The sequence below is a fragment of the Rhinopithecus roxellana genome, chromosome 5 (genome assembly GCF_007565055.1).
Source record: "Rhinopithecus roxellana isolate Shanxi Qingling chromosome 5, ASM756505v1, whole genome shotgun sequence".
Classification (NCBI taxonomy): Eukaryota; Metazoa; Chordata; class Mammalia; order Primates; family Cercopithecidae; genus Rhinopithecus; species Rhinopithecus roxellana.
In genome coordinates this window covers 166,573,274-166,587,229 of record NC_044553.1, presented here as the reverse complement: position 1 = coordinate 166,587,229, position 13,956 = coordinate 166,573,274, and the positions used below count along the sequence as shown (strand labels likewise).

The 13,956-nt window shown below is 52.8% G+C and overlaps 2 protein-coding genes across 5 annotated transcripts in view; both read right to left on the bottom strand.

The window, feature by feature from the left end:
• GRAMD2A (GRAM domain containing 2A) overlaps positions 1-4,006 on the bottom strand; it is a 35,653-nt gene extending 31,647 nt beyond the window's left edge. For both annotated transcript variants that reach the window (XM_010364798.2, XM_010364797.2), the window contains exon 1: positions 3,909-4,006. In XM_010364798.2, coding sequence (XP_010363100.1) covers positions 3,909-3,949 — 41 coding nt within the window. In that variant the 5' untranslated portion in view covers positions 3,950-4,006. The remainder of the gene's footprint in view (positions 1-3,908) is intronic.
• A 1,226-nt stretch (positions 4,007-5,232) lies between these two features.
• PKM (pyruvate kinase M1/2) overlaps positions 5,233-13,956 on the bottom strand; it is a 34,351-nt gene continuing 25,627 nt past the window's right edge. For 2 of the 3 annotated variants that reach the window (XM_030931316.1, XM_010364800.2), the window contains exons 7-11: positions 13,654-13,804; positions 13,281-13,433; positions 9,014-9,180; positions 6,697-6,878; positions 5,233-5,978 (exon numbers count right to left, since the gene is read on the bottom strand). In XM_030931316.1, coding sequence (XP_030787176.1) covers positions 5,872-5,978; positions 6,697-6,878; positions 9,014-9,180; positions 13,281-13,433; positions 13,654-13,804 — 760 coding nt within the window. In that variant the 3' untranslated portion in view covers positions 5,233-5,871. Of the gene's footprint in view, positions 5,979-6,696; positions 6,879-9,013; positions 9,181-9,573; positions 9,741-13,280; positions 13,434-13,653; positions 13,805-13,956 lie in introns of all 3 variants that reach the window. The other variant, XM_010364801.2, reaches the window with a different exon arrangement.

The window sequence follows — 13,956 nt, the reverse complement described above, 5'->3', positions numbered from 1 at the left end:
ACATTTGAAACTCATACTTGCATCAGAGATGGCTGCAGAATTGCGGGAAATGGTTTTCACTTTTCTGGAAGGGAGAAAAATTATTTTCTGGTGTTCAGGCTCACACCAGATATCAGAGTGGAATGCTACACCGTTCTTGACTTCAAGGGCTTTCCATGGGTAGCCACAGCAAAGGAGAAATTATGAAAGGAAATGAAACATCTTCCGAAACTGGGAAGGAAACTGGAGGGAAATTTTTGTTTTGGGAAAATAACAATTTTATTCTTTCTCCTAAGCTTGTGATTAGTATTCTAAGTCCTTATGCTTGAATTACTTAGCAAAAGGGTATGCTTATGCAGAAGACAGGCAAATGGAGAGAAAAGAGCAGGAATATACAAAAGTGAAGGTTCCTTAACAGAGTTCATGGTGGAGATCGTAGACACTGGTGGAGTTTTTATCCAGAACTTAAAACTTAGGAAATACCCATGATGCCACTTTAGCTGGAAGTAATGGAGACATCTGATTCCAAATTCATATTTTATTTTTCTTTATTATTTATTAATTTTTTTTTTTTTTTTTTTTGAGACAGAGTCTCACTCTGTGGCCCAGGCTGGAATGCAGTGGCGTGATCTCAGCTCACTACAGCCTCTGCCTCCCAGGTTCCAGAGATTCTCCAGTGTCAACCTCCCAGGTAGCTGGGATTACAGGCATGCGCCACCACACCTGGCTAATTTTTGTATTTTTAGTAGAGATGAGGTTTCACCATGTTGGCCAGGCTGGTCTTGAACTCCTGACCTCAGATGATCCACCCTCCTCGGCCTCCCAAAGTGCTGGGATTAGAGGTGTGAGCCAATGTGCCTGGCTCAAATTCATATTTTAAATGCCTATTTGCAATCAGCAAAGAGCCAGGTATGCTGCATGCTCCTTGCTATAAGGATTTGGCTTCACTGGCTCAAATTTTTTCACTCCACCAAAAGATAAGGCACAGGCCCACTTGTCCAATCACATTTGCTGAAAATACTGTAGCCTGAGTGTAGACAAACTTCCCCGGAAGTTGCTAGAAGTCTCTAGTTAGCATAACCACTGGATGACTGCATGCAGAAGGCCTTTAGGGAACATACAGTCCAATCTCCTTACCTTATAATACCATAAGGTAAGGAGGGCCAGGAAGCGGAAGTGATTTGTCCCAAGTCGCAGCAAAACAGGAACAGCCTGAGGCTTAGAACTTACTTCTGCTGGGCGCGGTGGCTCAAGCCTGTAATCCCAGCACTTTGGGAGGCCGAGACGGGCGGATCACGAGGTCAGGAGATCGAGACCATCCTGGCTAACACGGTGAAACCCCGTCTCTACTAAAAATACAAAAACTAGCCGGGCGAGGTGGCGGGCACCTGTAGTCCCAGCTACTCGGGAGGCTGAGGCAGGAGAATGGCATAAACTCGGGAGGCAGAGCTTGCAGTGAGCTGAGGTCCGGCCACTGCACTCCAGCCGGGGCGACAGAGCGAGACTCCGCCTCAAAAAAAAAAAAAAAAAAAAAAAGAACTTACTTCTGATTCCGAGTAAGGCTCTTCCCTCCAGCTGATAAACATGGTCCGTGGCAGGCAAGGACCAGAGCGCCCCTAAGCAGGTTAGGGGCGGGGTGGAGCCCCCCAGGAGGCACTAACAGCTCAGCAGCTCATGGGAGAGCTTCCAAGAGGCCAGCTGGCAGCAACCCACCTTGGGTACTGCTGACCTCAACCTCAGGGGATCACAGGAGCACCCTAGGTGGATGAATTAGCATGCAAGTCTCTCTGGTCTGTGCCAAAGCTTTGGGGACTTGCTAAATTTAGAAATTTGAGGCCAGGTGCGGTGGCTCACACCTGTAATCCGAGCACTTAGAGAGGCCAAGGCAGGCAGATCACCTGAGGTCGAGAGTTGGAGACCAGCCTGAGCAGCATGGAAAAACTCTGTCTCTACTAAAAAATACAAAATTAGCCAGGTGTGGTGGTGCATGCCTGTAATCCCAGCTACTCGGGAGGCTGACGCAGGAGAATCACTTGAACCCGGGAGGCGGAGTTTGTAGTGATCCAAGATCACACCATTGCACTCCAGCCTGGGTAACAAGAGCAAAATTCCATCTCAAAACAAAAGAAAGAAATTTGAAAGCAGCCAGCAACATCAAGGCACAGATGGAGTTTGAGCTCCCCTCTCCAGGCTATTCAGAAAATTCTCCCAAGGGGAAGTTGGGAAGGAGAACTTCTATTTGGCCCCAGCCTAAACTCTCCTGGAAGCTCGGTGAGGCCTCTATCAGCTTTCCCCTCTGGACCTGCCCATTTGCCCCAGAGGTGCCCACTGAGGCTACCTCAATGCCTGTCAAACTAAAACTTAAACCTAAGTGTCTGCAGCATGGTCTCCAGCCAGCCTGATCAGAAGACTATGGAGGGGGCCAGGCACGGTGGCTCACACTGTATTCCCTGTAATCCTAGCACTTTGGGAGGCTGAGGTGGGTGGATCACATGAGGTCAGGAGTTCAAGACCAGCCTGGCCAACATGGTGAAACCCCATCTCTACTAAAAATACAAAAATTAGCCGGGCATGGTGGTGGATGCCTGTAATCCCAGCTACTCGGGAGGCTGAGGCAGGAGGATCACTTGAACCTGGGAGGCAGAGGCTGCAGTGAGCCAAGAGTGCACCACAGCACTCCAGCCTGGGTGACAGAGTGAGACTCTGTCTCAAAAAAAAAAAAGAAAAAAAGAAAAAAGAAAAAGAAAAAAGGAGGAGGGGCATACTGACTCCTCACTGAAGAATGGGATGGACACCCTTTATTCTACCTCTCCTAGCAAGGCCATAAGTCTGCTCTGAAAGGAGCCAGACTTTACAGCCGGCTACAGGTGGACATGGGGTGAAGACATCAGGTTGCCAGGGCACCCTCTCTCGTTCCCTAGGAGCCTGGCCCCTGCAAGGAGGGGCACCTTGAAACAATCAAGCCTAGTGAGTGGGGCGGCAAGCAGAGCAGAGACACAAATGACAGCGCGGTGGAGCCCCACCAGTCCCTCTGAGGATACCGCAGAGGGACCCCCGCTGGGGTCCACATCCCTGTGTGTCTCGGGGCTGATTTGGACACAAGGCTCACACATTCACCCTACCTGCTCCAGTGCTAGCTGGCTGAGGATGTCAGGCTGTACCCGACCTCAGGCTGTGTGGCTTGGAACCTGGACAGGGCAGGAATTGACAGGTTCCCCCAAACAGTGTCACCCCCAGAACCCCAAGACCTCAATGGAGCAGAAACCACAATTCTGGATGTTATGTGTGCAGCGCCATCTCCTGTCTGCCCTGCCTCTTTATCCCTTCCTCCCAAGGCGACTTTGGACCAGGTCTCAAGGCCAGGAGACCGGCCCCAGCCCGCCCGACCGGGATGGGCCTGGCGCCCGGGGGAGGCTGCGTCGTGCTGAGACAGCTCCGAGCTGCTCAGCCGCGGGCCGCTACAAGTGCGGATTCGGCGGCGAGAGGAAAGAGTCTGGCCCTCCAGGGGCCGCAGGGAAAGCCAACCTTTGGGTCGGGGACAATCAGGACTGGAAGTCGATATCGCGGGGAACGAATGATGAATGAATAAATGAAAGAATGAAGACTGGCGAGGCGGAGATGGGCCATGCGGGGCGTCCCGAGGAGGGTGTCTTTCCCTGCCCGGATGCCGCCGGGACCATCCCTTATCCCCCAGGTCGCAGCAGGACACCCGGTCCTGGCGCGAACACCTCGCGGGCCCCGGGAGGTGCCTGGGCGCGCGGCGCAGCTCTGGCCCGGAGCCCGCATTCCGGCGGCCGGGAAGTGCCTGCCCCGTGGGCAGAACGCGCCGAGTTGCCGCAGCCCCAGGAGCCGTCCTGCCCCGCGCGGCAGCCGCCCCTCGCGGCGGCCTCCGGAACCCCGAGACCAGCCCCCGGGCCGCAACTCCTTACCTGCCCGCCTCGGCGGCCTCGCTCCGGCTCAGAGCGGTCATCGCGACGCCTGCACCCAGCGCCCCTGACCACGCGCCCTGACCCAGCGCCCGCCGGACCCCGCCCGCCCCGTCGAGAGCCCGCCCCGCCAGCTCATTGGCGGGTCGCGCGGGCCGGGCCCAGCCTATTGGTCGTTCCTCCCTCTCCTTCCACAGCTTCCCCACCTTACCCACCTTCCCCAGGTGGGGCCCCAAGCTCTGAGCAGATCCTAGCGCTCGGTTCCCTGGACTGGAAGGTCCCGGAGGCCAGGGCCTGGCGCGGTACCTCCTGTCCCTCACGTCGAGGGTATTGTGTCCCCTCTGGACGCTTCTGTCCTCCTAGTCTTGGAGTTTGGGTCCCTCTGCAGGAACCGATTCCGGCCCCTCTCCAACCTAACCCTTCCCAACATTGAGCTCCAGGATAAATTTCAATGTTACCGTGAGTGGGGAACACCAAAAGGGATATTGAACACCACGGTCTGACAGCCAAGTCACCACCACGAGCCCGGGAGCCAGGATGCTCCCACGCACTCTTGCTGGAGTTAACATTGCAATCTCTAAGGAAATGCACTTTTGGAGGAGTCTGTGAAGGGGCTAAAGGTGGACACAAATCAAAGGCAGGGAAGCGGAGGCACAGCTCAGTGTGTGACCATGAGCTGGGCTGAATTGAGCGGTGATAATGGGCCCACAGGTCCTATTCCCCAACTTGCCTGGCCTGCAGGCCCTTTCCTCTTCCATCCCCACCAGGTCACTTGGTCCTTGGGAGTGTGGTCAGGAGAGGGAAAAGGCGCAGCCAGATTTTTGGTTCCATTTCCAACTCTCTCCCCCAACCCCTTGGCACTAAGGCATCATGGTGGGAGAGCACCAGCAAACAGGAGGAGTCACAAGGGGAGCCTAGGTCCACAACTGAGGGCCTGGGAGCAGAACCCAGTCTCAGGCATCCAGAGCTGACTCTACAGCCCCCATAAGGGATATGCTATTGCAGGGAGACCAAAGTGGAAGAACCATGGCCAGGGCCTTTGCAATTTGGATTTACCTACCAGAGTGGGAGGGAGGAGGCCTTCTCCCAGCTCTTTCCCATCTCTAGTTCACATAAGCCATTAACGTCTCCCCGCAGCACTGAAGGGGGCAACCTGTGACCCTAAGATAGTCAGCTACGGCTTTCCCAGTGCCTCTGCACCAGGAGGCCGGCAGGATGCAGGTGACACCACCATAGCTCCCACCGCAGGGCACGAGGCTGCAGCCATTCCCAGCCTGCTCAGAGGGCAGGGTTCAATCACCTCCCCATACCCAGCAGAAAAGAAACAGGTGCTTCAGCTGTTGTTTATTGACATACAGGTAGGCTCTATAGAAACAGGCCTAGAGGTGCTGCAGTAGTGGGGGAAAATTGAAGGTGGAGGGTGGAGTGTTTGCTGCAGGACAGCTGAGTGGAGGACAGGACAGCTGAGTGGAGGGCGGGGACAGGTGCGAACTGGGGAGGCCCAGGGGGCTGGGGAAGCAAGTAAGGGCCAGGGCCAGAGTCAGCTTCAATGGAACAACAGCCCGGTGCCCTAAGGCCCCTAACTCTCTAGCTGTTTCCTGACCCCAGACCAGGGTTGGGAGTCCTCTGGGCATCCACTTTTTCTCAAGGAACTGGACAGAGTATACACAGGAAAGGAAGCTGTCACCCTCTTGCCATGTGGCTCCAGGGGCCTCCAGTCCAGCATTCCTCCTTCTTCCCTTGATTGGGTGGGGCCACATGATGGGCAGCCAGGCTCTGGGCTGTCCCACTAGAGCAGGCTGCAAACACAGCCATGTTTCAGCGAGGCACTAATCTTCTTCCCTGGTGTCCCAGCCCACCAGTGCCACATTACAGCCCAGAGTGAGTTCTATAAGCATTGCTGGCCTAATGGATGGGTTGGGGGAAGGGGGTGGGACAGGGGCTGGAGGAGGGGCTCTCAGGTTCATCACGGCACAGGAACAACACGCATGGTGTTGGTGAAGCCGGAGCCAGGGCGCCATCCAGTCAGCACAATGACCACATCTCCCTTCTTGAAGAAGCCTCGGGCCTTGCCTGGAGGAAGAGAAGGGAGGCTGGTGAGTAAAAGCCAAGCCAGGCAGGTGTGCACCTGGGCAGCTGCCCCATAGCCTGAGCACTGAACTAGGCTAGCTGACCACTACTTCCTCACACCAGAAGGTGGCACCAAACTCACAGCCCAGGCAAACAGGAGGGAGGCCCTGAAATGTCCTTATCACTCAGATGGCAGGGTTGGCAGGGACCTTTGGACATCTTTCACTTCATCCTCCAGAGGGTGCAAAGCCTTGCCCAGGGTCAGAGCTAGCTGCTTCCTGTCATCCGGTGATACCCTACCTTATACAGGGACAATGGCTGCATCAGTACATAATCTGTGTATGCCACCCCACAGCACAGGAGCTGTAGCCAATTTTATTTAAAAAACAAAAACAAAAACAAAACCCTCAGTAATGAGCAGATGCCAAAGAATGGACAATTTTGCTTTGAGTCTCAGACTAGAAGAGAAGAGGAACTGAACTGCTCAGCCCTACAACTCAAAGGACCCTTTTCCCTCCTGGGCTCAGCTTAGGACTTCCGGGAATGACAGATTCAGAAAGAACATTCCCAATGAGGGAGAGGAACAGTCAGCTGGGCCTTTTGCCCCTCTAAGGTCCGCATGTTTCCCTTTCTATTCCCCAAACTTTCAGGGTCCCACAGAAGCCAATGCTCAAGCATCCCCAAACCCCTCTAGGCTCTAGCCCCTGCTCCAGCCACGTACCAACATTCATGGCAAAGTTCACCCGGAGGTCCACGTCCTCAGCCCAGGCCTCCTGGACTGGGTCCTTGCACAGCACAGGGAAGATGCCACGGTACAGGTGGGCCTGACGAGCTGTCTGGGGATTCCGGGTCACAGCAATGATGGGGGCACGTGGGCGGTATCTGGCCACCTGATGAGCAGACCTGAGATGGGATGGGGGACATACAGAAGAGACCATTACACAAGGCCCCAGGAAGTAACTCAGGGCGTTCAAACAGCTCATCCTCTCACTCAGCTCACTGGCCAGCTCACTGACGGCTCTGGCCTCTTCAACATCTGCTCCCCAGGACTCCTCCCCAGGCTAGGGCAGCCCCTCATCCTATATCCTCCATAGTATGCTAGGCTACCATCTGCCCTCTACCTCCATTCCACAGGCCAAGGGCCCAGGATTATCTTGACCCAGCAAGGTCAGCCTCACTCACTTATCCCACACAGCCCATGGTTGGCAGAACCCCTCCTACACTCTGATACAGAGAGGCAGCCCTGGCCCAGTGTCACCAGCACCCATTCCTCTCGCTGCCGGTGACAGCTACAAGCCAAGTAGCATGTGACTAGCACCTGACTCTTGACATCTGCAAAGAGCAGTAGCAGAGCTGACCAGCCCCCTGGGAATCAACATCAGGCTTCTCTACTTTTGTGTCCTCTCCCTGTCCCACATGGCCCCTGGCTCCTGAAACAGTCCAGCAACTGGGCTATAAAGGCCCAGAGTCAAATCTTGAGTATCTAGGTGAGGCTTAGAAATCTAGGTGCTACTCAGCAGACAAGAACAGGAAATGGGAGTGTTGGTGCAGGAGCAGCTCTAACTGCCAAAGCTCCTTTGGAAGGCAGGGGACCCTTCTGAAGCCCCTCTGCCAGGTGCTTTCTTGAACACTGACACTGCACACTTGTAGCTGCAGCTGTGTCTCAGGAGCTGGGGAGGGGCAAGAGAAGGGAAGTTATGAGGACACTCAACAGGTGTCAGGGAAACTTAAGCCATATCATAGCAGAGAAGTCCCTGTACTTCACACTTGGCCTATATGCAAGGCCTTCAGAGGGAAGCAACTGCTGAAGCTGGGACCAGCTGAGTGAAACCCCAGAAGACTAGAGCTTAAAATAGCCAAACAGCAAGAACTGAACCTTTTAAGAAAGGTCAACCCTATTGGTTGAAGCTGTTCAGCCAAGAGTGGGAGGCTGGAGCCCTCTGCTGAGGGCATCTGCACAGAGCTTGTGTCCTGGTTCTCTGGGCTGCCCACGCCCACCTGCTGCTCTTCAGTGCGTGGGCACTGCCTGTTTGCTCCTCTCTTCCAGGAAACACTCGCTGCCCTGTGGGCAGGGACAAGGAGCATAATCCCTAACTAGGAGAGTGAAGGACATTAACTCAAGGTCTTGGGCTAAGGAAGGGATCCCAAGTTGGAGGCTCAGCATAGGCCACACAGTCCTCAGCCTGGCTGCCTGGCCCCACAGAATGTCAGCCAAGATAGCGCAGCAACCTCTCCTGAGCTGGAAACCAATTTGTCTTTAGGGCTCGAAAACAGCAGGGACTAGTGCGCCAAATGGAGGCACAGTAAACAGCATTTAAATAAATTCATTTTCCCAACTGAAATTTTTAAAGAGCACATAGTAACTGGAATAAGCAAAAGTGGTTATCTTTTACTATTTTAGAGGACTAAATTTTTTTTTTTTTTTTTTGAGACGGAGTCTTACTCTGTCGCCCAGGCTGGAGTGCAGTGGCATGATCTTGGCTCACTGCAAGTTCCACCTCCTGGGTTCACACCATTCTCCTGCCTCAGCCTCCAGAGTAGCTGGGACTACAGGCACCCGCCACCATGCCCGGTTAATTTTTTGTATTGTTAGTAGAGATGGGGTTTCACCGTGTTAGCCAGGATGGTCTCAATCTCCTGACCTCCTGATCCGCCCACCTCGGCCTCCCGAAGTGCTGGGATTGCAGGCACAAGTCACCGCGCCGGGCCTACAGGAGTGAGCCACGGCGCCTGGCCACTAAATTTTCAATATCAAATAACCATTTGTAGTCAGCCTGTGCACTATTATGTAATAAATCTCCAGCATAAACTTGCTTTTGATCCAAATGTTCTGACATTCCTTATGTGTGCTGCCTAGAGTCCTTTGGGCCCAGGGAAGGGGCTGTGCTCAATCCTTCCCTGCAGGCCCAAGGTGGCAGGCAGAGGGGTCTTACCTTGGCTCAGTGCCACCTGAGCACTGGTCAATGCACTGCTCCCAGGACCCCCAAGGAGAGGTGCCACTGAGCGGGGCATCCCAGGGAGCCGCTGCCACCTCCTACCTGCCAGACTTGGTGAGGACGATTATGGCCCCACTGCAGCACTTGAAGGAGGCCTCCACGGCACCCACGGCGGTGGCTTCTGTGGGGTCGCTGGTAATGGGCGCCAGGCGGCGGAGTTCCTCAAATAATTGCAAGTGGTAGATGGCGGCCTCTGCCTCACGGGCAATCTAGGGGAGCAACATCCGACGAGAGGGGGACAGAGCTTTGTCAGAGCTTTGTCACAAAAGGAGAGGGAGGGGAAGAGTCACCCGGACAGCTGGTGAGGAACGTGTTCCTGGGGACAAAGGCCAAGAGTAGCCCAATCACTGGAGATGCTGAGCTGAGCCAATTTCAAGACTCCACAGAAACCAGTCCTTCACCAAGTGCCTGTGACATCTGCTGTGCCTACTGAGCCACAGGACCCTTTGGTCCTGCCCTGCCATGACCTCCCTGGCAGTGTTCCTACAGATGAGAAGAGGCTCTGTGCCCAGGTGCCAGGTTGGGCCTGGCTGTCTTCTCCTAGAACAACTGAAGCAAGAGGCTGGTTATCCTAACAGTGTTACCTGCCCTTAGGGCCCTACCTGCCAGACTCCGTCAGAACTATCAAAGCTGCTGCTAAACACTTATAAGAAGCCTCCACGCTGCCCATGGCCATGGCTTCCATGAGGTCTGTGGAGTGACTTGAGGCTCGCACAAGTTCTTCAAACAGCTTGCGGTGGAACATGGCTGCCTCAGCCTCACGAGCTATCTGTAAGGGTTAGGGGAAGAGGGGAAAAGGAAGAGGGAAAGAGGAGGAAAAAAACGAGACACAACACATGGGAAGACAGAATGGGGAATTAATCAGAGAGGAAGGTAACCTTAGGTTAATTGGCTAAATCTGTCCTTCAGGCAGATGCGGAGGTAGGGTGATGAAAGTCCAACTGCTTCAGGAGGTGCTGCCACTTCCCCTCCAATACAGGGGAAATTGGCTCTTCCGTTCTGGAAGGATTTGACTGGGGATGGAGGGAGACAATCTGGCAGTAGGCTCTAGCACTCTGGCATGAAAACATGCCCAGGCTGGGCCCACACCACTCCCTGGCAGAGGACTTGACCACGCTGCCTCACGACATAGCTTACAGAAAAGAACAGGCCCTCCCTCCTCACATGGCTGTCTGGTTAGGCAGACTCCTGCCCAGCCTCCATGCATGCACGGAGTGAGCGCTCACTTGGCTTCAGGCACACGGATGCACTGGGCCTTTCCAATGGCCTGCCACGGAAACAGATTGAGCAGCGCTGGAAAGCTGGGATCCAAGCCAAAGCAAGGCAGCTCAACTGAGTTTGAAGCAGGAGAACAGAAAACTTGGGCTAACTTGTGAGAGACACACTGAACAGCCATGTGAAGAGACAGATGCCTGTGGAAGCATGCAGATATGTTTAATAAGACATTTGATTAAAATCTAATGATTAAAACAGTCATGAGAAAGCCACTGAGTTATTTACAGATCACTTGCTCAGATAAGACCAAGAATCAGAAAGACAATGTAAGCTTTAGAGAATTATAATGCAATCACCAGCATCTAAGTAAATGATGGGTGAGGGAGGAATCGGTAATAGCCCCTCATGAATTTCACAGTAGAAGCAGATGTGTGGCAGAATGTACTAGGTTAAAGGTATTCTTTTTGTCAGAATGGAATGCATGCAACCCAGAGGACAGGGAACAGGAACAGGAAACAGAGCCATACCTGCTACTGCTCTTAGTTATGCGTCATTAACTGCATCAGTTAGACACAGGAGAAAGCAATCAACAGTGAAGGGAAGGAACTGTTGGCCAGTGTTAACTGGTGACACAGAAAGGAAAGGTCTAGCCACCTGGAGGGGCAGCTACAGCCTGGCCCAGACCTGTAACTTATCTTCTGAGCACTGCCATGCAATCCAAGCCTTGCAGCTCTAAGGTATCTGTCTGCTCACAGGAAACACCAGGGTATGGAGGAAAGGACATGAAATTTAGAAGCTGAGCCTGATTCTTAGTCTCTGACCCCACTGACAGGCTCCAAATGGAGACCTGTTCTCATCTCCTGCTAGACCTAAGAGCATGATGTTGCAGGAGAGAAGGCTGGCTTTGGAGTCAGCAGACCTAGATTCAAACCCAGGCTTTATTGGCCATATAACCCTCATCTATAAATGGAGGTAATGGGAGTTAGGAAGATTACATCCATATACACAGAGACTTATCAGACAATAATAAGCGCAATGAATATTTAATGCTAAGGTTATAATTAAACATATCTAATCCATTTTACAGATAAGGTCTTGAGAAGTTAAATGACTTGCCAAAAGACACATTCAAGTCTCCACGTTCTATGCAGTGATTTCATGGTTCAGTAAATCTAAGTCAAGATCAGCCTCTGTACCACCTTTGAGGCCATGAAGTTACACAATTAAGTAAGGGAATTAGAGAGAGAGGGGACGTGTGGAGAGACCCAGAAAGGCAGCCACTTTAGTGGTGACTGGTTGAAGGTGCACTGTCTCCCGCGATACCTTCCTACCATGGTGGCAATTGTGAGACTGCGCCAAGAGGATCTCAGCATCAGAACAGCAATCACATCGCACAAACGGTGAGGTGTCAGCCAGGCCCAGGCTACATTAAGTGGGCCTGGGAGAGAAACTACTCTCTACTGATTTTTTTGTGTTTTTTTTTTTTTATGCTTGTTTGGTTTCTTTTTTGAGAGAGGGTGTCACTTTGTCACCTAGGCTGGTACCATCTTGGCTCACTGCAACCTCAATCTCCTTGGTTCAGTGATCCTCCTGCCCCAGCACCACCCCTTCTCCAAGTAGCTGGGACTACAGAAGTGTATCACCACGCCCAGCTAGCTAACTTTTGAATTTTTAGTAGAGATAGGGTTTTGCCATGTTGCCTAGGCTGGTCTTCTGAGCTCAAGCGATCCGCCTACCTTGGCCTCCCAAAGTACTGAGATTACAGGTGTGAGACACCGTCCCTGGCCTCTACCAATTTCAATATGGGGAAACCCACTAAGGATGCTGATGACAGCCCAGAAAATATCCTTAGTCAAGTATGAACTCAGTTCACTACTGAAAGAGCATTTAATAGAAATGACATCTCTTCTCTGAAAGCTGTTTAAGCCCAGTAATAACAGGACACATAGTGAAAAAGGAAAGGAAGATGCCCAGACAAGGTGGGTGTTTTAGTTGTTTTTTTTTTTTTTTTTTTTTTTTGGGTGGCGGGGGGTGGCGTTTTAAACTTGGGGGCTTAGAGGGGCTGAGGTCAAAGGGCAGCGGGTCTTTCACTGGCTAGAAAGGGAATAGAATGGCTGAAGAAAAACCATATCTGGATAAAGTTGAAGTTCACTGAGCCTGACCTAAGACTACTGGGAGAAAGTTAATTTCCAGCACTCTTTTTACCAAACCTATGTAACCCTGATCAGGGATCCCCAACTTAGCTCCAGAGCTGAAACAGACGGGGCAAAGGGACTGAGTCTCCAACCCTGAGTAGTGGCAAGGCACTCAACATGACAAGCTGGAAGAGCCTAAAGAATGAGCTCTCAGAGGAGAAAGAAGGGAAAGAGCCTCCACGACTCCTCCAGATGCTCAGTCCAGGGCCACCAGGGTCAGCCACCCTCCCTGCTGTCTCTATCTGTGGCCCTGCCACCAGTCACTCAACCTGACTTTTTGGTCTGAAGTAAGAGCAGCAGCTGTACCCCAATGGCACAGCAAAGCAAATCCTCCTATAGGCACCATGCAAGGCCAGCACAGGCAGCTCAGTGCAGGCAACAGACTCCAGTGCAGGTCCACAGGGGCTCCCTGGGGGAGCGCCTGTCTGTGGGATAGGGGGTCGGGGGGCTGAATTGGAAGCCAAAGGAAGAGGGCAGTTGGGAGCAGGAGCCCCTAGCCCTTTTCAGAATAGGGCAAAGGTACTCAAAACTACTGACTCCGAGGAAGAGGTACAAGACTTCCCTTCACTGCAGAAGTATCCCAGGACTTAAGCCATGGGAAGGATTCACCACCTTGAAGTCAGAAGTGAAATGAACTGTATGGTGTCCAATGAAGGAGGATGCCTCCAGAGCAGAAGGAAATGGAGGAGTAGGGGCGTGGGCAGGAATGAAGAACAGGAGAATAAAAAAAAAAAGCTACCTCCACCTCCACCCCCACCCTCTTGCTGCTGTAACTTGGAGGATAATGAACGGCTGTGCCTAAGAGGATGTAGAAACCTAAAAAGCTCTGCACCAGAGTTTGCATCCATCCCAGGCCCCCAGTCCAAAGCCCAGGGGATGGGGCAGGCCCCAGAACTCACCAGGTGCTGCATGCGCACAGCCTCCAGAGGATAGTCCCCTTTGGCTGTTTCTCCAGACAGCATGATGCAGTCGGCTCCATCCAAAACTGCATTGGCCACATCACTGCCTTCAGCCCGGGTGGGGCGGGGCTTCTTGATCATGCTCTCCAGCATCTGGAAGGGACAGAGCATTAGTGAGATGTGGCTTGGGCTGTTTTCAGAGACAAATGACAGCATGCTGATCCTCTGGATAGTGAGTAGGTGCATGGGGGAAGGGGATTATCTGTGTGTTACATGGGACAATTCCATGGGAAGAGATCAGACAGCCTCCAGAGCTTTCCCATACAAACATGTGAGTGTGCCCAGGAGAATGTGGGGAAGGGTGGTCACATGCCTGAGTAGCACAGATGACAGGCTTCCCAGCTCGGTTGCACCGCCCAATCATCATCTTCTGAGCAAGGAAGACCTTCTCCGCAGGAATCTCAATGCCTAGATCACCACGAGCCACCATGATCCCATCACTGGCCTCCAGGATTTCATCAAACCTGATGGACAAAGTTGGGGGGAGAGAGATTATACAGACAGGGGCCACAAGCATGCCAGCAGACAAGAAGTTTCCCTGGGATTCCCTAACTTAGATGTCCTCGTACCAGGACAGACAACCATGATATCATCATGGATGCACACAGATGGCAAG